This window comes from Lampetra fluviatilis, chromosome 8, assembly GCF_964198595.1.
Source record: "Lampetra fluviatilis chromosome 8, kcLamFluv1.1, whole genome shotgun sequence".
In the NCBI taxonomy this organism is placed as follows: Eukaryota; Metazoa; Chordata; class Hyperoartia; order Petromyzontiformes; family Petromyzontidae; genus Lampetra; species Lampetra fluviatilis.
In genome coordinates, this window is record NC_136282.1 from 16309048 (window position 1) to 16332191 (window position 23144).

The window sequence follows — 23144 nt, forward strand, 5'->3', positions numbered from 1 at the left end:
AGACTCACCGCTGCCACAGGAATGCGGAGTTTCCGCCACGAAGCGAGGGGACCGTAAGCAAGAGATGAGCACGGCCTCAATACTTTCGAGCAGGAAACCACTTTGAATTTGTAAAAGTTACAAATAGAGCCAAATACGCTTTCACTGAATGCGCCTCTACGCCAATTTGGATGCTCGTGCAGTGCACTGCCCAAGGTGGCGCGGACACCCCGAACTTAACACGGCGTGCAAACGTTCTGCTTCAATTTTATTTTCTATTCACTATCGCAACATCTTTGCACCTTAATTTACTGCGCGTTAGAGACCTTCAATTACAATAAAACATTAAAAAATATTAACCTGCAGTGCTGGGGAAAAAAATTGCAATGGCAGGTGCTTTATGTTTTGAATCCACCTCGGAGGTACGACAACTGCTCGCCACGCCGCTGTGTATTGCACATTGGGCCACCTCACGTATACCCCCCCCCATCCTGCATGTAGCTATGCAACAAGTGCTAAGCAATGAGAGATGGCGACACGCACGCACGCACACACACATTGTGCTTGGGGCTCTAGTGCCACCGCCGCATATACCTAGGGAACAATGAGGTGAATGTGCGCTTATGTTTATGTCAAACAAAGCAATTCTACCGAGAATGCTCTACCCAGCCGCACAGTGTTGGCTACGCAACGTTTCCAACGTGTCGACGTCCTCTTTGTGTGTATGCAGTACAGCCCCTGAAGTAGCCTTGAATTAAACGCTCAGTTCATACCCGCCGTGCATTCTGTACATTCACATTACACACGCACGCGCCCCGGTGCACGAGCCCTCGCGCGCCCTCATGAACACGGTCTCCCCAGGGACTCTCTCCGTAAGCGACAGAGCTCGTGTCGCAGCGACTCCACCTCGGCCTTCGCTTCCGCCAACGCCAAGTTGGTGGCCGCGAGCCGCCGCTTCAGATTTTCCGCCTCGTCGTCTTCATCCCCGGCGGAATGGCCCCGACGCCCCGCCGCCTCGCGAGTCTCATCTGGCCTCCCCTGCCCAGACTCCGTCTCGCCGTCGCGATCCGTCTTTCCGTTCCCCCTTCCTTCCTTCAATCGACGGGCGGCGGCACCTTGAGCGCCAACGTGGCCCCCAAGGCTCTGGTCTGAGGCCGTGCAGAGCAGGCAGGCGTGACTACTGCTGGGCCCCTCTCCTGGCCCCCCTGTAGCACATACACACACAGCAGTAGGGAACATGCAGTCGTCACAACAGATAGGATGCAATTATTGTTTATCCAACAGTCTCAAGTCTCTTTTTCAAGATGGTCCTATCAAGTTTTTTGCAGCAGGGGGCGATGTTGCTCCTGTGTGTGATCCCGATTGAGTAAATTGCAAGTAATCGTTCAGCAGCAATAGGCTGTTTGGCCAACACCAGTTACATTGTATGTCTTTTTTAAGCTACGGGAGGAATTCAGAAAACCCAGAGGTACTCCTACACAGAACAGGGGGAGAACGTACAAGCTACACACTGAAAAGCACTTAATTTGGGAAACGAACCCAAGTCCCTACTTGCTGTGAGGCCCAAATCGAGTCATTTGTAACGATACAGTTGAAAGCAGCTGTGGTGATAACAGCAGTGCGAGTCCAACCAGTCATTTGTGATGAAACCAACGTTGAGGCGGCGCTCATTCCCTGCGTACAGCCTCACTTCAGTGGCAGGAGTTCCACATTCCTACGAAGGGTACGAGTCTATAGAATCACCGTCGATCTCCCCATAATGCGGTACTTATTTGAACAACCCCTGCGTGATGATGGACTGAGTAAACCCCCCCCCCCCCCCCAATCAGGATTTGAACTCGCAAGCTTTAGATTGCGAGCAACTCGCCCGAACGCTTAACCACCTGACCGGTCATTTGTATAACAAAGCGGTCAAAGTGACTGTGATGACGATAGCGGTGGCGGTGTGCGGTGCGTGACAGCGAGGTCCGCGTGCACAGACGCCGGTACCCGAGATGCAGAAGACACCGTCGGGGCCGCGTTGGATGGACACGTGCGAGATGGCAACGTTCACGGGCACGGGGCCTGGGGAGGCCACGTTCATAGATGGGCCGTCATCCTGGAAAAGACAACGAGAGGGATCTTCACTCGTTTTGGGAGTGTGGATATTTGACAAGGCCCTCGTCTCTTTATGTACAATTGCAATTATCACCGCAAGTATAACTTAATGTTTCCGTGGTTTAATTTCAATGTTGCTTAAAAATGTAATTGTCTGAGCCAAATTATATTACTGGGAATATATATTGTTAAATATTGATTAGGTATCTGCACTGTGTTCACGGTTGTTTATGCTCTAATTTAATTTAGTTGATTTTGCACCGATTTCCATTTGCTTGATTGTTCTACTAGTTTTCAAGTGATTCATTTTGTCATTCTGGTCACTCTTGCAAATGAGACACTCCTGGCTCTCTCGAGTTTCTACTTGAGTAAACAAAATAATCTTGAAACGTAAACATCTCCCGCACTAATAGACGAATGGCCGCTTGCAGGTTGGTGCTGCAGCAGTGACGTGTGGTGAGGTCAATGGCTGGGGAGGCAGATTCACACACCAAGGGGGGCGGGGCCTCACGGAGGGGGGCGTGGCCTCACTGAGGGGGCGTGTCAGACACATCCCCCTCAGTGAGGCAGATGTGATAGCTGCCTACCCTGGTGCTTTTTCATTGCAGTTTCATGACGAGACCAGCGAGCCTAAATATCTGTATACACGTACGTGAAATAAGTTACCTGGAGTATGGAAGGTGGGGACATGAAATGAAGGGGTCTACAAACATTACATTGGTGACATACTGAGATGGCAACCGGCACGCGCTTATTGCCCGCGCTACATCCAGTTACCGAGGGGTTGCGCAATCAGAGGGGAGGTTGAGCGTATCGCTGCCTCACCTCTCGTCTCTTCCTGTATTTGCTGCGGAGCTCCACAAATTTGGCGATTTTGACGATAACATTTTTTGGAATCGTACAGAAATGACATTTATAATACAGATCGGTGGAAAAATCTTAATATTTATTTGATTTGATAATTTTTTTACTTTTCGTAACAGCTATTTTCATTGGAGTATGGCAGGTGAGGCTCTGCCTCCCCTGCCTCCCCTGCCTCCCCTGACCGCACGTCCATGTGCTGCAGTGCCTTGCACCTCACAGGGGGAGCTGTCATCATCAGGGGGTCCCCTAAGAAAGAAGAGGAAACTCCAGCTGGACATTGGAATAATTGAGATGAGAGTTGCAATCTGGTTAAATAAAACAAGCTAAAAACTCAAACTTCAATGCCCAGTATCTCAAAGCGCCTGACATCGCATTTCAACCATTCCAGTGTCCAGCTGGAGTTTCCTTTTCTCTCTTAGGGGACCTCATGATGACAGAGATCAGCCAAACAGGAATTAGAGTAAAAACAATGTTGTCTTTGTTATTCAAATGAAACAATTAGTGGTGTAATGTTTCAAAATAAAACAATCTGGACCATGACTTCCGGCACACACAGCCTTCTCTTTTTCGAATGTCATGGGATATTTAACGAGCAGCGAACATGCTACCACTTGGCCATTTCACCGACAGAAATAATAATAAAAATCATCATGCGCTGACCCTGATGGTGATGCTGCAGTCACAGACGCTCAGCACCAGCGGCAGGACCTCGGTTGGGATGAGCTCATCCTCCACGAAGTAGCCCAAATTGGAGAGATAGGACGTGGACAGAGACGCAGACACGGCCCGCACGTGGCACTGCAGGAGGTCTCGCACGGGGACGGGGAGGTTGCGGGGGCCGGTGGCCGGAGACATCGCGGAGAGCGAGAGGGCCTCGCTGTCGTCAGCGAGCCGGCTCTCCAGGCGCAGCGTGATCTGAGGGGGCTCCCCGGGTCCCCGCGTGCCTCCCGACGCGCTCCGTGCCCCCGAGCCTGAACGAACACCGCAGCAGCAGGAGTCAATGAAAGCGTGCACGGTAACAAATGTCATCCACAGTCGAGCCGGGCCATCCAATTGAGAAATCGATTTATCTACCAATTTTTCTGGTTAATTACTTGACTATCCCCAGCAGGCCACCTGGATTCGAACCCAGGTCCTCAGTGGTGCCGGCTCAGCGCTCCCGACATCTGAGCCGCCTGCCGACCTCGATGAATGGAGTTTAATCATCCCAGCTCATGGCCACAGCTGTAGGAGTGTGGGCCAGGGCCCTGGTTGCGTTGCCATTTATAACAGAATATCTAAAGCACACAACAAGCCTCCTTCACGAATCTGTCCATCCACAAAATTGATGTAACGGCCACCACCACACTCCCCGCCACACACACTCACTGGCACTGCGGGCGCTCAGGTACTGTTTGGCGCTGACGTTGCCCAGCTGTTCGCAGCGGACGCCGCGGAGCTGCAGAGCGACAGTAGAGCGGCCCTCCAACGCGTCCACGCTGCACTCCAACGCTTGCACGTGCAGCAGCATCACCGAGGCCTGCGGTGCCAGGCACAGGGCATGGGGAGCGCCCACCAGTGAGGGTGCGTACGACCGCGTGTTGGGCAGGGGCCGCTTCGTGCATGCAACCGTAGGTGCGTAAGGAGGCGTGCAGGTATCTGTGGCGATTGCATTACATTGCGATTTAACATTTAGCTTTGTCGTGATGCAGACCACTTTTGCAAACGAGACAGTCCTGGTCTCTTGGGTCTGTATGTAGAACTTCTTTTGCACCGTATGCAACCAATCGTGCTAATCGGAGGTGAGAAATCGAAGGTCCCACATGGTTAAACAAATGAAACTTGAATGTAAACAAGTTAGTAATTTATTGCTACAAAGGGAATGATGTTGTGCTCATCTGCCATTCACAGCACGAAGCCAGTGGTGGTAACTCCACGTTGCCATGGTGGGGGCGTGTCTACCCAGAGGACAATCATCGTTCACTTCCCCACGAATTGGTACTCGTGTTATCGTACCCACAGGACGAAGGGCCGAGTCAACCCCTAACTGGGATTTGAACTCGCAACCGTCCGTGCGAGTGGCCACGAGGGTTGTAAAGGGAAGGGGCAGCTCGTTACCAGGTCTCTGACGGGGTCGCCTTCGTTCCACGAAGTGGAGCTGCTGGGCTCCGGGGACGGTCGTCCCAGGGCTCCGTCGGCGCTCTCTGCTGGGCTCTGGAGGTGCCCCCCCCCATCGGTCAATCCGCCCAACATTTTATCTGCAACCGCCGCATACAAGGAAATCTCTCTCAATGTTTGTGTCTCCCGAGTCGGCGTAGCCTGGTGAAAGGGTGAGAGGGGACGAAACGCTGGGTGGCAGGGTGGCGCAGTGGTAACACTCGTGCCGCACAACAAGACGGAGCCTTGGTTCAATTCCTGATTCGGGCACATTTGTGTGTGGAATGGGTACGTTCTTCCCCTGCTCTACATGGGTTTCCCATCGGTTCTGCGGTTTCCTCCGATAGCTAAAAAAAGACACAATCTAACTGTTATTAGCCAAACATCCCAATTCTGAAGAGCTACTTGCAAATTACTCAATTGTGATTTTCACTTAGCAACACCGCCACCAACTGAAAAAAACTTGGCAGGACTCTCCCGAAGAGTTATGAGACTCAGTGAGGCTTTCTCGGGTAAATGAGTGTGGGAAAGAGTTATAAACAGAACGCAAAGCGGAAGAGGGAGGAGTGTATGAGCCCAGGAGACAAGGACTCAGCCGAAGGCCATAGAGGAAAGCCTCCACCACCTCGTGCAGGGGTGTCCATGTGTAAGACGATGAAGTTGTCCGAGCCATCGCTGTCCACCGAGATGGAGTCCTCCTCCATGCCCTCGCCACACTCTCCGCTTAGCTTGCTCATGGACATGCTCGGCTCCATGTGTTGTCTGCCTGTGCTTTCTCTGTGCACAGACAAAGATAGCCCTTAACAGATTGCTGGGGCAATTCCTCTGAGCGAGCATCTATGAAGGCCGGCACGGCACAAGAGGAGATGGTGGGTGGCCAACACCACACCTGGCCGCCTTTGTCTTCCTAGTCGCGATGTTTTACACATTGCACCAGGTGCTAATTCGAGGCTGAGTCGACCTAGGGGAGGCCCAGGACCAGTTCAGATAATTGTCACTGGTGTTGGCCATGAGTGGGAATCGAATTTGAGTCGTCGAGATCATAGTAGTGTGCTCACCACTGCACCCCCACTCCCTGCGCACACATGCCATGTACATCAGCACGTATGACAGCACAGCCTAAAAAAAACTATTGGTTGTAAAAATTACCCTTTAATCTCATATAATTTCAAATAAACTACTTTGATTCCAAGTAAGCATTTGCCAATTACATGCACTGACAGTGTCAGAGTTTATTTTACCAGGTAAGAAGTTGGGCCTACATGGGATACTTTACAAGGCCAACTGGGTCATGATGGCCATACAAATAAAATGGAGAGATAACACAAAGCAAATTACGTATTTAAAGGTGACTGTTTAGATGTAATGAGCCATAAGGTAATTAAAGACGTACACCAGAACGAACAACATCACGAGAATAAACACACACCAATATAAATTGACTGCAAGTAAACTCTTCAATGGGCAAAGGGCATTTACGATGGGGAAGGTTAACGTATTAACAAAAACAAAACCACAAGGGCAACACTGACGGGCCTGTGGACTCGAGTTAATTATTACAGCAACGGTTGCATTCAAATAGATTCTGGGTCAGCGGATTGAAGGAATGCAAGGTCAATGGAGGTCGTTAAGATTTGAGTGTGTGTATGTGTGCATGTGGCATCGATCCTGGCACAAGTGCAGTGGTCATGTCTCAAGTGACGAATGGCAGCAGTTGTTGTTGTGCATGTGGCTGAGCAGGAAAAAGCAAACACAATTATATCATGAATCATAATTGTTCTTTGGGTTAGGCCACGTAATGATCCGATCAAATTTGTGTCATTAAGACTCTCCCACATGTACAAGCATCTAACGTCATTTCAGCCCATCGGTAAACTGAAGAACAATTCTCAAAAAAAACATTTGAACTAAGCGACACATCAGGACAAGATCCGGGAAATCATTCCAGGGTTGTTAGGGTGACACGGATTGTGGCCAGAAAATCATGCGGCCTAATCCAATAATCAATTATGAATCACAGGATTGTCTGCGAAAACCTACGTGTTCAGTGAACAATGATATCTTACCGGCTTGTGGAGAGGCCAATCTTCTGCATGGTGGAATTCAGCGCCACCTTGGTGATGATGAAGGCGTCCTTGGTTTTGTCCTTGGTGATGGTTAAGGCGTTCACAATGTCGGTCTGCAGGCGCTGCGAGGTGGCCAGCTCCTCCACACTCTGACCAAACGACGGGCTGTTGCTGGCCAGGTGCACGCTGGTGCTATTGTGGGCATGGAGAGGGTCCGTCTCGCTCGACATACCCCCGTCAACCTCTTCGGGTGTCGGGGAGCACAAGAGGTCCGGCGCATCGCAGAACGTGCGGTCTCCTGCCCTATCGCCACTGGCACCGGAATCGGCGTCACTCTTTCCCCGGCTTCTGAAGCCACCGGTTCCCGGCGAGATGTCGGACCCTGACAAGCTGGTGCTCTCAGAGGTGTGGCCCTTGCTGCTGGGCGCCGGTTCCGGGGCAGGCAACAGAAGCAGTGCCACCTCCGCGCTGGGCACCAGCACGGCGAGACTCACGCTCCCGTGCTGTGGCGGCACCCCCGTCATGCTCTGGTGGTCTTCTCGCACCTGCTCCTGCAGGCATAGCAAGGCCTGCTGAAGGCGCAGCAAGAACACGTACTGCAGATGGCTGATTTGGGCGCTGACGTGCGCCGGGCTGTACATCAACACGTGAAGATCCGCCTGTGGGAACGTGCCGGCGCCCTCTTCCGTGCCCGGGCTGGATCCCCCCCCCGACTCCGGAGAGCTCCCATCCTCCTCCGGGCGTCTTCGCGGTCGCTCCGTCGCACCGCGCTCTCGGGCGGCGGCGGTGACCTGCCCTCCGGCGGACACTCCAGCGCTTTTCGTGGCGTCGCAAGAGTTCAGAAGGGGCCGGCAGAGCCACAGGGTGACGGGGAAAGAGTCGACGCATCCCAGCGGGCGTCCTCGCCCCTCGTAGTCCACCCAGAACTGCGACAGGTGCATGGCCCACACGTCGCCGGACGCGTGGGTCTTGAGTGCGTCGCGGGTTAGGTCTGCTGCCACGTCGTCCCGCTCGATGCGGTACAGCTTGGTGTCCATCCCTTCTGCATGGCGCCAAAACATGGGACTCACGCTGTGCACGCTTTCCGCCGATTTGGGAAAGCTAGTGAAGTCGCCGTGGTAAAAGTTCGACTCTTGGAATCGCGTGAGGATATGTTTGAGATCGGAGCGCTGGCAATTGAGGCCGTGGCGTACATTGGTAGTGACCATGTCGGAGATCTGAAGGGAGATTGCGTGCGGTCGCCCGGGCTGCTCTACAACCTTTTCCGCTGGAAAGACAACCTAAACGACGACACAGGAAAGAAGATGCATTACCCAGGAAAGCCTCACCGAGTCTCAAGACTCTCTCAGGAGGGTGCCGCCAAGTTTCTGCAGTGGCGAGCAATAAGCGAGCAATATTGCTGCTATGTCATTTCAACTGAGTCATTTGCAGGAAATTTTTCAGCATTGGGATGTTTGTGTGTTTTTTAGCTATGGGCGGAAACCGGAAACCCGAGGAAACCCATTCAGGACAGGAGAAAATAAAAATAACTCTACACAGAAAGGTGCTCGAGTCTGGAATCGAACCCAGCGCCCCGGCCCCTTCCTGCTGAGGCACAAGCGGCGCCACCGTGCCACCCTGCCGCATAAGTGGCACCGTCATTCGGGGTCGTGTTGGGATCACCTTGAGCATGAGGCCATCCACACGGATGTCGATGTGCTCCGCAGGGTGCACCTCTTCCGCACCCTGCAGGGCCTTGAAGTGCTCCAGGCTCTGGTTGACGTCCAGCATGAAGCGGTTCATCCACAGGATGCTGCGTGCATCCATGGTGAACTGCAGGGCGTTCAGCTGCACGTATAGGTTGGAACTGGGGACTGAAAACAGTTGCATAGGCTTGAGTACGGGAAAAAACATTTAGAAGTGTGCAAACAAAGCGTGGAGAGATATGCATGCTTGGAATTTCACAGAGACAAAAAGAGGAACACATGGATTAGACAATATAATGTAGGTTAACGAGATCATGCACACTGTAGTCAAAATGGGTTTGGAGGTCACATGCTAGGAGGGATGATGGGCAGTGGTGAAGAATAATAACGGAGTGCCAGCTAAGGAAGGAATCGTGTCCAATAGTATGTCCAGCTAGGGGACGGACCGACAAAATCCATTTCTGTACAGGTGCTGGGTGGATTGTTACATCGCAGGAACGGAAGAGGCGGCATCAGTTTGGAGAGGCCTTCATCCTGCAGTGGATTGACCATGGCCAATCATGAATGTTGCATACAATGTACAAGCACATACGAAAATGTACATTAACACAGCACAATATTTCGTGTAAAGGTGTGCCAAGTTGTCTTCTTTACAGTGTAAGAACAAGTTGCACAAACGCATCACTTTCTAACCAGTACACCAGTGCCATGCAGAGCTGAGCAAGAGCGACGTAGTGGTGAACAGGCAAAGGCAAAAGCTTACTGGGAAACTGCCTCTCCTCCGGGAAGTAGTAGTCGGTAAATTCCATGTGGATGGCTGACATCTCGGGTGGCAGAAACAGTGCCTTTTTATTACAGGAGAGCAGCTTTTGAGGGGTGCCCTGTCTCATGTCAGCTGTGGATACCTGCAAATACACACGTCAAGAACTATTGTTTGAAACACAAACATTCATCAAATACCACAAGGGTGAGAGGGCTTGTGTACACACACTACACTGGCAACAATGCACACAACAGGCAGGATCTTCAAATCCAATTCTTTCCATGAAAGATGAGAAAAACCAGCGCAGCAGAACGTGTGCCAACTGGGAACAAATTTAAATAGCGCGCACAGGGGTACTATTCACAAACAGCAGGAGGGCCCTACTCCCATCGTGCCTTGCGTGCACGTCATGTGACCACCACCTTGCAGGTATGGTGCTCTCAGCCGTGTCTCATCCACCAACTCAATGGAGATGAACGTGTGGCACTATTATTGTTTAGGCCTGCTGGGATGGCCACACCGTCAACTTTTGAGTTGATGGACTCGACGATAATATGGCCCATAGTCAGGACACGCACGCATGATGGGAGTCGTGCCTTCCTGCTGTTTGTGAGCGGGACACGTTACATGGTGTCAGATCTACACAGGAGGAGATTGCACGTGTGGGAACGCAGTGCACCCTGGCCAACGGTGTAAGCGTTGGCTGCGCAGTAAGTACGCAACCATTCACTTGCTGGGGGACTCGATGAATTGTCATGATTTCAAGTCACGATTTGATTCAGCAATTTATATTTTTTTGCCGAGTTTGTATCGTCTCGTTTGTATTGTCTGGTATTCTGCCTTCCTTATTCTACCGGAGCGTGGGGAATACCTGATACACGTCGATATCCTCCACCCGCAGCACGAGGCAGCTTGACAGGAGCTTGGTGTTTGACGGCTGCGCTGCGGAAGCTGAAGCGCCCATGCCTCTGCTCACTCCCTCCGCTTTGTAGTCATCTGTGCCATTGCCCGGTCAATACCAACACAGAAACGCACTCATCAGCAAATATGTCCGGAACCCACGTCTTGCTGTGGCGGGGATCCAACATAGACAACAAGTTGCATAGTTCACGTGCCAAGCTCGATAAGCCGAGTATCAGGATAAAGGTGTCATCGTGGCCAAAGCCACCGATGCCACCACTGCTCGCGGCCAAACTTTCCTGCCCTCTGCCAGATCCTGCAGTTGTTGCGGTTACCACAAGTGAGCACATATTACGGCCCTGGGCATCAATAGCACAAGCGTTAGCACTGCGCCACTCTGCCGCCCAGGGCTTTGGGGACAATTCATCAAGGTAACCCTACAACCCCTGTTACATCACCGTGGATGTAGGGCGGTGTTCGGGTTAGGGATCAGGGTAGCATTGTTGGGGTCTCACTTGAGATGGAGAAGTCAGACAGGGACCTAGTGGTGCAGAGTTTCGGGGGCATGGTGCCCGCGTCTCCAGCTGCGACCTTCAGCTGTGCCACTTGACTCCTGAATTCCTCCAGCAGACCCGACGCCCACTTCATGCGCGCTTCTGTAGACTCGTTGTAGTGCTCCCAGTGTTCGCACGGCTGACCTGCAGGCCACATACCCGCAGTTATACCCGCTCCGGTTGCCACATCACTTTTCACGACACATTGATAAATATATTTCTATTGTATTCTGCTTGCTTAGGCAGAAAGCTTTCACCGGGTCTCAGGAGTCTTTTTCAGGAGGGTCCTGCTAAGTTTTCACAGGAGGGGGTGACAATTGATCTGTTTCTCAATCAAGTAATTTGTGGGTAACATGTAAAATTTGTTAAAGTAGAACCATAAAGCCGGCACACAATTGCTTAGTCTTCTTCAACTAATGTCACAGGGTCTTTAACGTCCACTGAAGAATAGACGGCAATGTATTTTACGGTTAATACACCTGCAGCATTAGCCAGGGCTGCCTACCAGAATCCAACCACAAACCTCTGCAACAAGTGACAACTGCATTACCGCTGGACCATGACAGCACAGCGGTGACATGTGTATATATATATTAATGTCATGATATACATACTATCGCAATATCCATATCCTATAACATTGTAAAAGTAGTTCTCATTCCCACTCAAATTAACTTTTCTGTATGATCCAGTTCAGATAAATAACTGAAGTTCTTCAACTACAGTGCAATCAACAGAAGCCTGCCAAAAGTCTTATCATCATTGCACAATCCAGAATGCTCATATCGCAAAGCTGTCACCTACACAATAATTAAATGACCACTACTACGATGACTTATAAGAACAGCGACAGTGCCAAATGCGATAATCACAACACCGCGATATTCGACAAAGCGGACGAGGTGATTATCGTGGCACCTTTCACCGTACGGCACGTCACAGTATTATCGTGTAACCGCAACCATAATACCCGCACCGAACCGACTGCGGGAAACTTGTCGCTAGGCACGCTCACCGGCCCTGTGGTAGGGGTAGTAGTCCAGGGTGAGGCGGTGGATCGTCAGCTGCATGGCCCCACCGGGAACCCGGCGCTTGGTTGGCTCTTCACACACAGCAATGCACAGTACAACAATTATTATTACTACGACGCTTTTCCATCCAGAAAATCCCCAGTCTCAAGAATAACTTTCAGGAGGGTCCTGCCAAGTTTTTGCAGGCGGGGCAATGCTGCTGTTGTGTGTAATCCAAATTGAGTCATTTGTAGGTCACTTCAGAATTTGGGTGTTTGGCCAACACATTGTGTGTCTTAGCTTTGGGAGGAAACCATTTCTAAAATGAAGTCAGAGTTTCCGGCTCATCTCCTGTTTACAACCCTGAGCCAGTGGGGGGAATTCCACAATCCTATTGAGGTTGCTAGCCTGTACATAAGATAACTACCGTTGACTTCCACACAAAGTGGTACCCAACCAGGATTTTAATTTGAACATTCCGATTGGGAGCAGCTTGTTCTACCGCTGAGCCACCTCGGCAAAATGATTTAATCATGCAAAAAACATGGCAATTATACACTATTAAACAAAATAATGACGTGTACATTTTAATTATTTAATATTCTAAAGTTAAAGCAGCCTTGATTATCAGTTCATGCACAAGTGGGATGGAAGGTAGCAGCACTGGACCTTGTGGGATGGCGACGGCGCTGGGAGCCCTTCATCCAGCAGTGGATAGACAATGTCCGACAATGATGAAAGTCACAGCTTAATTACAAACTGTGCTGAATTGTGATGAAGTGTGTACTCCAGTGAAAGGCGAGTGAATGGGGAATCTTGCTCTTAGCATAGGTGCAATGTGGGCGTGCACAGCACAGGGGCCGCACACGACGGCCGCCCCACCTTGGTTGACCGTACAGTTGTCGTCACACAGGTGCAGGTCAAGTCGCTTGATGACCGAGTGATACGACGGCTCTTTGACGTCGTGGCGCTCGAAGAAACAGCTGATCGCCTCCTTGTATCCTTTGGGGTCAGGCTGCTCCGACACCTGGGTGTTTGACTGACTGCCGGGCGACAGGTTTGCTGGCGTCTGTACGCACACGTGTTTACAAAGACAAATATCCCACGTGTAGCTTTTAACAGGATTTTGGGGCAAGTGCTGTTCGTGAGCACGGCACACGAGGGGGTTGGGTGACCAGTACAACGCCCAGCTGCCTTTGGCTCCCCGGTACCGATGCTTAGACACGGCACCAGGTACACATTTAAAGGCTGAGCAGACATTGAGCAGGCCCAGAAATGGCTGAGATAATTGTCATAGATGTCAGCCCTGGCCTGGAAATTACCAGAGGTTGCCAGGTTTCTTGCGAAGTGCACTTAGCACTGCACCACCACTCAACTAATCACTACACCATGTGTACACACACAACACCACAGGCACTCAATGCGACTGGATGCATTAAAAAAAACATAATCTATTATTTATACTTACATCTTGAGCCAGACAACACTTTAGGATGACGTGTTTTAAAAAATGTCATCTTAACTTCCGACCGCTTTAAATGACGTTAAGATATTTTCACCTCACGTTGTTTTACGCACCAGGTCCTTTGTGCATTCAGAAATGTTTTCAAACGGCACCTTTACTGAATTAAAGCATTTAAACATGTACTCTGTAGGTGTTCACGGTTGTGCCGTGTGTTGTTCGGCACAATGGCAGATGTTTTTGTCCACATGCTGGGAGCTTGCTCAGAAACTGAGATGAGAAGCTCCCAGTGCCTGGAGCGAAAGCTCAGACATCGTGCCAAACAACCCAGAAGTACAGCAAAGCGCCATTTTAATGTATTCTTAAAACTTTGACTCGTTAAATGCATTCAGCGCTGCACATTACCTGAACACGATGAGAAGCGAGGCTCTTCTGCTGCTGCGTAGACTTCTCGATGCTTTCTGCGAGCGACTGAGCGTACTTAACCACGGCCTTGAGCTGCGAGTCGGTGAGCACCCACAGCAGGTCATCCAGCAGTAGAGTCAGCTTGGAGGAGATCACATTGCAATCTGTCAACTGCAGAAAGAGAGAGGAAAGCCACAGGTCACCCACAATGCAAAGAGAGAGGAAAGACACAAGGCATCCGAAGAGCAAAGAGAGAAGACACAGGTCATCGACAGGCGAACTGCATGGGCTGAGTGCACTCTACACGAGCTACTGTAGGCGTGCATGGGCCACGGAGGGGATCGGCTGAGCGTCGCTTACGGTGCGCTTGAGCACGATGCGCAGGCGCGCTTGGTTGGTGATGAGTCGCAGCGGCGTGGCAGCAGCCTCTTGCTCCTCCGAGTGGATGGCGTCAACCTCGATCCGCAACGTCTGCCACTCGGCCTCCTTAAATGTCAGCACCTGCACGATCCGCAATGCGTACCGTTTACTCGAGCCATTCATTCACAATACACGCCAATCCATTTTGGAGACCCTCCTAATTTAATGGGGAGATGTTATAAATAACATTACACGTTCATTCAAAGCCTCTAATCCAGTGGTTCTCAACCTTTTTCGTTTGGCAGCCCCCCAAACCAAACCACCGATCCCTGCCACCTCCACCACCCCCAGTCTCAAAAACACAATGAAGGTTACACTCCCACGATACACCAATCACAGTTTCACACCTCTAGCCAACGCGTTCCTCATACATGTTTAAAACTTCTCCCGCACAGTGTTCATGCCGCAGCCTTCGCCTTCCCTAAATAGTTTTCGTGCTCCCCAAGATTTGCACGCGACACAGGTTGAGAATAGCGGCTCTAATGCTTCGAATGAATGTGATGTATTAGTTATTCAATTCACTCTCCTGTGGGACACGGAACCACCGTTTGCACTGCTAGCTCTTGATAAAAGAATAAGGGGGCCATTAGAAGTCACTGGGGCATCAAGAAATGCATTTTATGGCGAACATGAAGCTTTTTCATAATAAAGGTTTTTGGGTCAGATCGCGTTATTTATAAATGTGTCGCAGCCCTCCACTACTCGACACGGCCAATCAGTAAAAAAAAGTGTCGCGTTTTGGCATTTAAAGGTGTAAGTCTCACAGCCAGAAACAATGGAATACAACTTGTTGGTCAGTGAAACACAGCAATAACCATTGACCATTCAGCAATGCCAGGACAACAGTTACTTGAGCGGTGGAGTTACATTTGTGGAATTCCATCACCGCCTCCAGACCTGATATGGAGATGACTGCCACTCAACCATCACCGCAATTTGAAACAATGATAATCTTCAAGAACACTGCAATGTACAGCCTCACCCACCATATAAATTGTGGAGCTATCTTACAGCATACGCATAAGCAAAATATTGAGGTGGTTGCAATTTTCTAAAGGGCCCTGAGTCATCTAATAGACGAAAATATTCTCCCGGCACTTTTTTTCTCAATTAATCACACTAGGCTAGAAGGCTCAAAGGTCATCACCTGTCCGCGGTTGGGGTCAAGAATGCGTGTGAAGCGCAGGTCACTGCCCTCCCAGTTGGGGTTCACACTGTAGACGCGGAGCTGCGACAGCTGGAATGAGGCGTTGAAGGCCTGGGCTCGGACGTGGACCACGATGGAGCTCACCGACAGGGACATGCCCTCAACCACCTTCTCTGCAAACCCGTACTCACTGCAGATACGCATGCACACACCCCAGCAAACACTTTTACGAACCAGCACCTACTGCGCAGCACATTCATCAGATACTCATGCCTGGCACATTGAATTAATTACCAGCTGATTAATGGTACATTATAAACTCTCAAAGCCAGACAATCCATAATTCAGGGTGAGCTGGAAAAGCTTCTCAAATTTAACAAATAAAACAAATACAACTAATTGCACAGAAGGAAGCGGTGTTCTGCCATCCATCCGAGTGCATGAGAAAAGCTCTGTACTTAATCACGTGTAGTAAATTCAAGATGCGCTTATCAACAAGTGCCAGGAAGTGCAAGACATTATGCCCAACCATTGCGGGAGGAGGCAGGGCGTCGCAGTGGTCACAATCGGGCCTCATGACAAGAAGGGTCTGGATCCAATTGCCAACCTTAATGTATGAAGTTTGTATGTTTTCCCCCTGTTCTGCAACAGCTTCATAGCTCATCAGATTCCTCAAGGATAAGATTCGAATTCGGTTTACTGGTTTCTTCGCATTGCTAAAAACGCACACAATGTAATTGGTATTGGCCAAATATCCCAATGCTGAAAATGTACTTACAAATTACTCAATTGTGATTAAACACAGTGGCAACATCACCCCCCTATTGTAAAGACTTGGTGGAACCCTCCTGGAAAAGGGTCTTGAGACTCCAAGGCTTTCCTGGGTAAACAAGTAGAGTAATAATGCTCTAAATTATAATCAAAAGCAGTCACACACGACAGGCTAGCCAGCACTATAACTCACCTTTGCCCTGAGATGGTGGCGATGGGCGAGGGCCCGTTTGGCCGCCTTGGCTCCTCGCACGTCATCATCTCCACCTCGACTTTGTCGAGAAACTGTGAGAAAAAGAGCAGCGTAGTTTTAATTGTTGTAAACACAGCAGCGTGGTTTGGGCGACAGGGTGGTGTGTCGCAGTAGTAACACTTGTGTCTCACATTAAGAAGGTACCTGATTTCAAAATTCCACTTGGGCACATTTCTATTTATAGTTTGTATGCTGTCCCCCTGTTCTGCATGGGTTTTTTTCATATTTCTCTTAATGCCGCCCATAACTAAAAAACATACAATGCTGAAAAAGTACCTGCAATTTACACAATTGGGATTACACGCAGCAGCAACATCGCCCCCCTACTGCGAAAACTTGGCAGGACCCTCCTTAAAAATTATCTTGAGACTCAGTGAGGCTTTCCTGAGTAAACAAGCAGAGAAATAATAAGCGTTGCTTGGTGTTTCGAGTCATGACTAACCATCTGACACATCTGTAGTGACATCATGGATGTCACTGGGTAATGCCGGCTCTAGCGAGGCACGGCGTGCGATATATTCTGCTAGAGGGTTTGAGAAGGTGGTCGTGGCCAAGAGCAGAGCCAGCCACGACCAGTAAGGATATAAACCGGGTTCCCAGAGGGACCAGGGTTCAGCGATGCTGTTGTTATCCTGAAAATCTACGTTCTACATCCGAGAAGAGACCCAAGCCGGGATCCAGTCCGTTGTAGCTACTCCCAGTGTAATCAGCGTAGTTAGCCTGGTGGTCAACCACCATAGGTTGTTATCTGGTAAAGGGGCAGTTACCCCTTTGTGTTGGTATCAATAAATGTGTTGCCTCCAAAGAGTACGTCTGCGACTTAGTTGAATTGACTATACATCCATTACAAAGCGCAGTTCACAGATGATAAATAATTTACCAGAGAAATTGGATGCGTCTTCAGCTTTGTCCATTGGATCTGCAAAAAACAGGCACGGTCAGCACATGTTGCAGATCCGTTGGTATCAGAGAGTGCCTGTTGCATGTGTAGCGACAGCATCATCGACTCCTTAACGTGTAAAGTTAGTAAACGTACCCCCAAAAAGTTGCTAAATAAACCATCTAAGTTGCAAAAATGTCAATAAACAATTTACCAAGCATTAAACATAAACTAATGCAGGAATCGCGCGTAAATATGCATCCCATTCTTGTCGCAAAAGTCATTAGATTTGACTCCCGTCACTTTCACAACATGTTGATTGTAAAATCAGAAAAATGGAAACCAATTGAAACTTCAACAGTGTGTGAGGTTCTGCTAGTGTGTGTGCTTGTGTGCATTCTGCACAAGAATAGTGTAATAGCACACTGTGCTACGAACCCGACAATATGAGTTTGAATCCTTATCACGGCCATCATCAGTGGCGCATATCTTAACCGGTCGGGACCCTCCCCTTGGTCAACTCGACTTAAATGAGTACCTTGGCCAGTGTGCAAATATCAGCATTGGGGAGATAAACACGGCAGGGCTTGCTGCTAACCATGCCACCCCCTCATAGGTGCAGTGCCGGCCTTCATAAGTGCTCGCAAACAGCACTTGCAATCTAGATTTGCACTATCACTATTATTTTGCACTGGTGGTCTGGAAGAGGTGTTTTTCAATCCAATGCACACCTTTGTGTTGCTAGATCAAGCTTGCATAGACTACACGAGTGATCGTTGTCTCGTGTGTGCATGTAAACTTTACCCGCACAGCGGCACGGTTGCAGAAGACGCGTGTGATTGCCAGCCACGTGGGCAGGTCCAGAACGTCCTGTATCACCGACTCATCGAGCTCCAGGTTGCTGAGGTGACCCTCGCCCTTGAGCGTGCTCACATTGATCTTGTCTGGCGACAGGTTTTTGGCAAACCTTCCCAAATCCCACACGAACGCCAAGAACACACGGTCAAATAATTGATGACTGTAAATAGTGTCACTAGTCAAAGTTATTTCCTGCTCTTTAAGGCAGTGCTCATCTGTTCTTTAAAGCCCTAAGCCAGGGGTAGAAATTCTACTATCATATGGTGAAGGTGGTCAAGTCTATCTGGAGGACAAGAGCTGTTAACTAAGGTTTGATGAATTTCCCAACGACTGTCACAATACCTTCATTACATGAATGATGATACTCCAAATATATTCATGACCATTCTAGAGCAATGGTCAAATCAAGTGAAGCCAATTTTATTTTTGCTTATACACGTGGCACATTTCTGGCACAAATTTGCCACTCAAAGCACCAATGGTATTATCAGTAGTCATCAAGATGTAAGACTTTCACTTGGCACAACAAATATGAAAATCCTCCCTTCCTAAATAAAAATGTATTGGCACAAAATGCATTACAATTAACCGACGGGCATTGCAGCTTTTCCTCTTATACACAAGGGGTGAGAGCCAGTGCAGAACACAATGGACAAAAGTAGATCATATCACTACTCATCCTGTTTAGCGTTTGTTAATCATTGACTGTTATTCTCTCCCTATAAACAATCGAGCCAGGTGGCTCAGCAGTACAGCAGTAGAACAAACAGCTCGCAATCAGAAGGTTGCAAGTTCAAATCTTGTTTGGGTGTTGACCCAGCCCATCAACCTTCCAGGGTGAATAAAATAGGTACCGCTATGGATATTCAGCAGTAGTAGTATGGACAGACTCAACCCTACCATAGCAATGTGAAACTTACACTACTGGCTCAGAGCTGTAAAGAGAGAATGTCCACCACCTCAATGCTCGTTTGAGCAGGACATCACTTTGACTTTTCACTTTTAAACAAGGTCACGCGACAGGATTAGAAGTAAGTGCGAGACTTGTGGGCCGTGCCGAGTGACGGACCTGATGGAAATGCCAAAGTCTCAAACACAACTCCTATCGCTCGCACCCCATCATCTAACACCTGGCCAATCCAGCAGCAGAAAACACGAGCAGGTGAGCAGGCTAGTGGGGCTGCAGCGTGGATTACCATTCCTCGTCTCAATAAGGGGTGAGCACCACTCACAGTGATGGACTGACAGTAGCCATTTCCTGGTGGCCGTTAATGAGGAATTGCATCCAGGTTATTTATAGTCATGGCGCTCAGCTCCAAAGGGGAGTGGCACTTCAAGATGGGACTTGTAAGGGGGGCCCTGTGAAGTGCAACTGCGTCGGTTTGCGGTGTATCGCCGTACCATGGCAAAGCCTGCACTATCAAACAAGAGACATCATCCCATGTTGCAGAGCCCTGCCCCTCCTCCTTAACCCTTGGCCAGACAACGCCAGTTTTACAGCACCACAATCGTATACAGTGGTACCAGGGTCGCACCCTTTACGTAGCCGAGGTGACCACATTGTTGAAATACTGACATGGCAATCACAAGTAACGCCTGAAGGTCCACGGCACAGACGCCAGGGCTGTGCAGCACAAGCAGAGACTGAAGAAGCGTGCCAAAAGTAGCCCTGTATCCTATCAACTACAACATCTTCCGCATTTCCCTTAGGCATAACACTGAGAAAAACATTATATTAAAGATATGAGTTTAATGGTACCAAATACGCTTATGGAACAGAAAGTCCGAAACTGGTTACATTGAACACACAGATTGTATTCTCGATTACATCTCCCCCTCACATTCATTGTGAGGAAACAACGGCCAATATGGTGAAGATTTGTCCCAATACAAGTCTTGCTTTACATCTGGACATGTTCGACCCCCCACCAGCCACCCGCTCGCCATAGAGACACCCTGTGTGCACCAAAGTGGAACTCATCGGTGGTCCTCATCGCTGACCCCACCAATCACCTTCCTGGCTTCGATCTGCGGTGCCGGTCATGGGCCCTGCTCAACAGATTCCGTCCAGAGTCCGTAGACAGAGCCGACCTTAACACCTAAAGCCAAGGTGACCACAACCCGCTCTGTGGATGTGTTTGGCGACAGACTGTGTCGCATATTGTTGACATTGCCCCCTGAGTAGACCGCTTGTGTTGCGATCGAAACGTCGTGGTTTTTGTGTTTATTTCTTATTTTATTTGTATTACTCAAAGAACCAGAATAAGCCTACATTATAGACTGCCAGTACGCTCACTTTTATTATTTTATTTTTACATGTTTTTTTTATCTACGTGACTTTACCGAAAGAACCAAAGAATACAGTACGTGTTTAAAAACGCATTCAATACTGTAACAGTAATGTTAAATAGTATGCAGTTATAAAACAAATAATGCGGAGACTATATAATAACACGTAATATACCTCACTTTCATGATTAAAATAACTAAATTCCGCACCGTAGTTTAGAGTGTGACAATAACACAGACGTGATCATACTACACTTCGGTCATACCGTTTAATTTTCCCCTTAATTGCTGTGGAACACTTTTTATATAATAAAACTATTTGGGTATTTTATTTTGGCACATGTAAACCCCACTGGAAATGCTCATTTTCGACGGGGACCTGGTTACCTCATAGAAACCTGGTTATTTACGTCTGCACCGCCCATACACTTAATAGTTAATGGTACAAATACAGACAAGGCACCCTAGGTGTGCATAATGCAAGAGGGCTCTGGAGCGAGGCAGTATACTACACGTGTATGTGCACCTGCACAGGTGTCAAAACCTGGGTCCGTGTCTCACCTGGACAGAGTCTCTGGACCACACGCTCACACGAGTCTCAGCGCCCGTATCTCTAGGTATGAATCTCAGGACCACACACTGTCCCGGACCAGCGTCTCGGGACCCGGTCTCACCTGGACCCGCGTCTCACCTGGACCCGCGTCTCGCGTCTCACCTGGACAGATGTTTCAGAATCTGCTTCTTAATGAGCGCCGCCATTGTGCGCGGAGTCGTCGGTGTCACTGCGAGACGCGACGCGCCTCTCCTCCCAGCGCCATCCCCGTGCGGCTCGCGGCTCCAGCAGCGGCTCGCCTCGCCTCCCCCCCAAACCCACGATCAGCAGCAGCGGCGGCAGTAGCAGCAGCAGCGGCACGGAGGGAGCTGCACCGCCACCCGCGGTCGTCTCGTGTGGCCGAGGCGGCGCGACCCCAACAGACACGCGCGATACCCACAATCCCCCGCCACCACTTCCGGGGCATCCGGTACACATCCCGTTGGAGGGGAGGGGCTAGGGGAGCTCGGGGGAGGGGGGATTTGGGGGGAATCCCCCAATTTGAGGGGGGGGGAGGTGGTGGAGGAAAAGGGGGAACCAACGGGGGGGGGGGGGGAGAGCGCCCCTCAGTCAGGCAATACAATACGGGGGGCCAATTGTCACCGACAAACGCAAGAGGTGTGCAGAGACAAGGGGTACAAATAGACACGGGATAAAAGGGAGACGGAGACACGTAGAGGGACATGGAGACACATGACAGGAAGAACCTGAGATACACAATGAAACAGGAAAACAGAGCCAGACAGCGGGACATGGAGACAGTCACAGACAGGGTTACAGACACATGGACAAAGGCAGTGGGCCACAGGTACAGACGCACACATGAGCAGACGTAAGGCACAGACAGGGATCCAGAGCCGGGCAGAGGGACATTAAGACCAGTACAGAGACAACGTGAGACAGAGTAGGGATGCATAATTGCAGACCCCTTTGTCCACATATTTGACATTTTTGCATGAAGTGTCCCGAATTCTCCAGTCACATCAGGGCACACATCTGGACATAAAGAGACAGACATGGCGACACAAGACAAGGAGACACAAGACACGGAAACGTAGACACGCAGCGAAAAATGTGTCTAAAATTAAATATACATCAAGAAACGCAACTCATTTACAATTTCACAAATGAAAAACCTCAGATGCCCCACCTGTGGTCTAGTGGTCCATGCAACAATTGCTGGAGCTCCAATTTTTTGCACAAAACCCCAGATTAACCCAACGCACAACTCACAATCTTACTAATGAGAGTCAAATGCAGGTTAATCGCTTGCAATTCTTCACATTTTACAGCCGTTTTAGGAAAGTTTTAAATTTAGAAGAATGCCATCGGTCTAAGCTGGTCCAAAAAATGATGTCGAGTGTTGACAGTGGTCCCCAGGTCAAAATAAGTTGGAAACTGGTCCATGACGGACGGCGACCAAATGAACATTTCGCAGGTGGTAGACGATTGCCGCCCTCGGTGCACCTCCAATTAGCCATATGCCTCTCCCCCCTCAATGCAAAGTAGAGCCCTTGATTAGTCCCGAATTTCATTCATATCTGACACGACGAACACGGGAAAAGTTGTCTACTGGAGTTGAGTGGAGCTCGACAGGTGGACAGCCAGCGACATGTTGGGACATCTTCGTGGTGCATAGATCAGGATCTCACGGCCACAGCCATTGGCGTCACCACTTCGTGAACACTTTCTTTTCACCAGATCTTGCAGCTGCTGCAGTCGATACGAGACCTGCCTGACCGTATCCCACAATTCTGTATAAAGGCAACGCTTCAATTCGGTCCCATTCCAACTGCGAGTTCAGCAGCAGTGCTTTTCCTAATCCTTCGTATGTCCGAGTTGGTAACCGCGAGCTGCCAGAAACTCCTACTGGCCAGTCACATGGCACAGTGACATGGCCCAGCACAAACGCATGTGCAGATTGCTGCCGGTTCCAATGCAGACCACCCCGGTAAAAGACGCGTGTGTATTAACCATACAATAAGTGCCGTCGGCCTCACGTCCGCTACAATC

The 23144-nt window shown here is 49.7% G+C and overlaps 1 protein-coding gene across 1 annotated transcript; it reads right to left on the reverse strand.

The window, feature by feature from the left end:
• Nucleotides 1–243: 243 nt before the first annotated feature.
• Nucleotides 244–21548, reverse strand: LOC144933968 (bridge-like lipid transfer protein family member 3B). The gene is made up of 20 exons (XM_078859349.1): nt 21255–21548; nt 18197–18359; nt 17393–17431; nt 16453–16544; nt 15489–15678; nt 14282–14422; nt 13922–14092; nt 12937–13123; nt 12060–12146; nt 11006–11188; nt 10462–10586; nt 9591–9732; nt 8805–8995; nt 7143–8422; nt 5702–5853; nt 5038–5177; nt 4309–4459; nt 3601–3911; nt 1969–2077; nt 244–1184 (listed from the first exon to the last, which is right to left on the reverse strand). Exons 1-20 carry the CDS (start codon nt 21296–21298, stop codon nt 820–822), a joined length of 4263 nt encoding a protein of 1420 aa, XP_078715475.1. The 5' UTR covers nt 21299–21548; the 3' UTR covers nt 244–819.
• Between the last annotated feature and the right edge of the window lie 1596 nt (nt 21549–23144).

Excerpts from the sequence above, each read along its gene's own strand:
- LOC144933968 (XM_078859349.1), bottom strand. The coding sequence starts at position 21,298 with ATGGCGGCGCTCATTAAGAAGCAGATTCTGAAACATCTGTCCAG. Across the intron at positions 9,733-10,461 it reads AGGATATCGACGTGTATCAG|GTATCCACAGCTGACATGAG; the intron begins GTATTCCCCACG and ends GTGTATTTGCAG. Across the intron at positions 8,996-9,590 it reads GGAGGAGAGGCAGTTTCCCA|TCCCCAGTTCCAACCTATAC; the intron begins GTAAGCTTTTGC and ends AACTGTTTTCAG.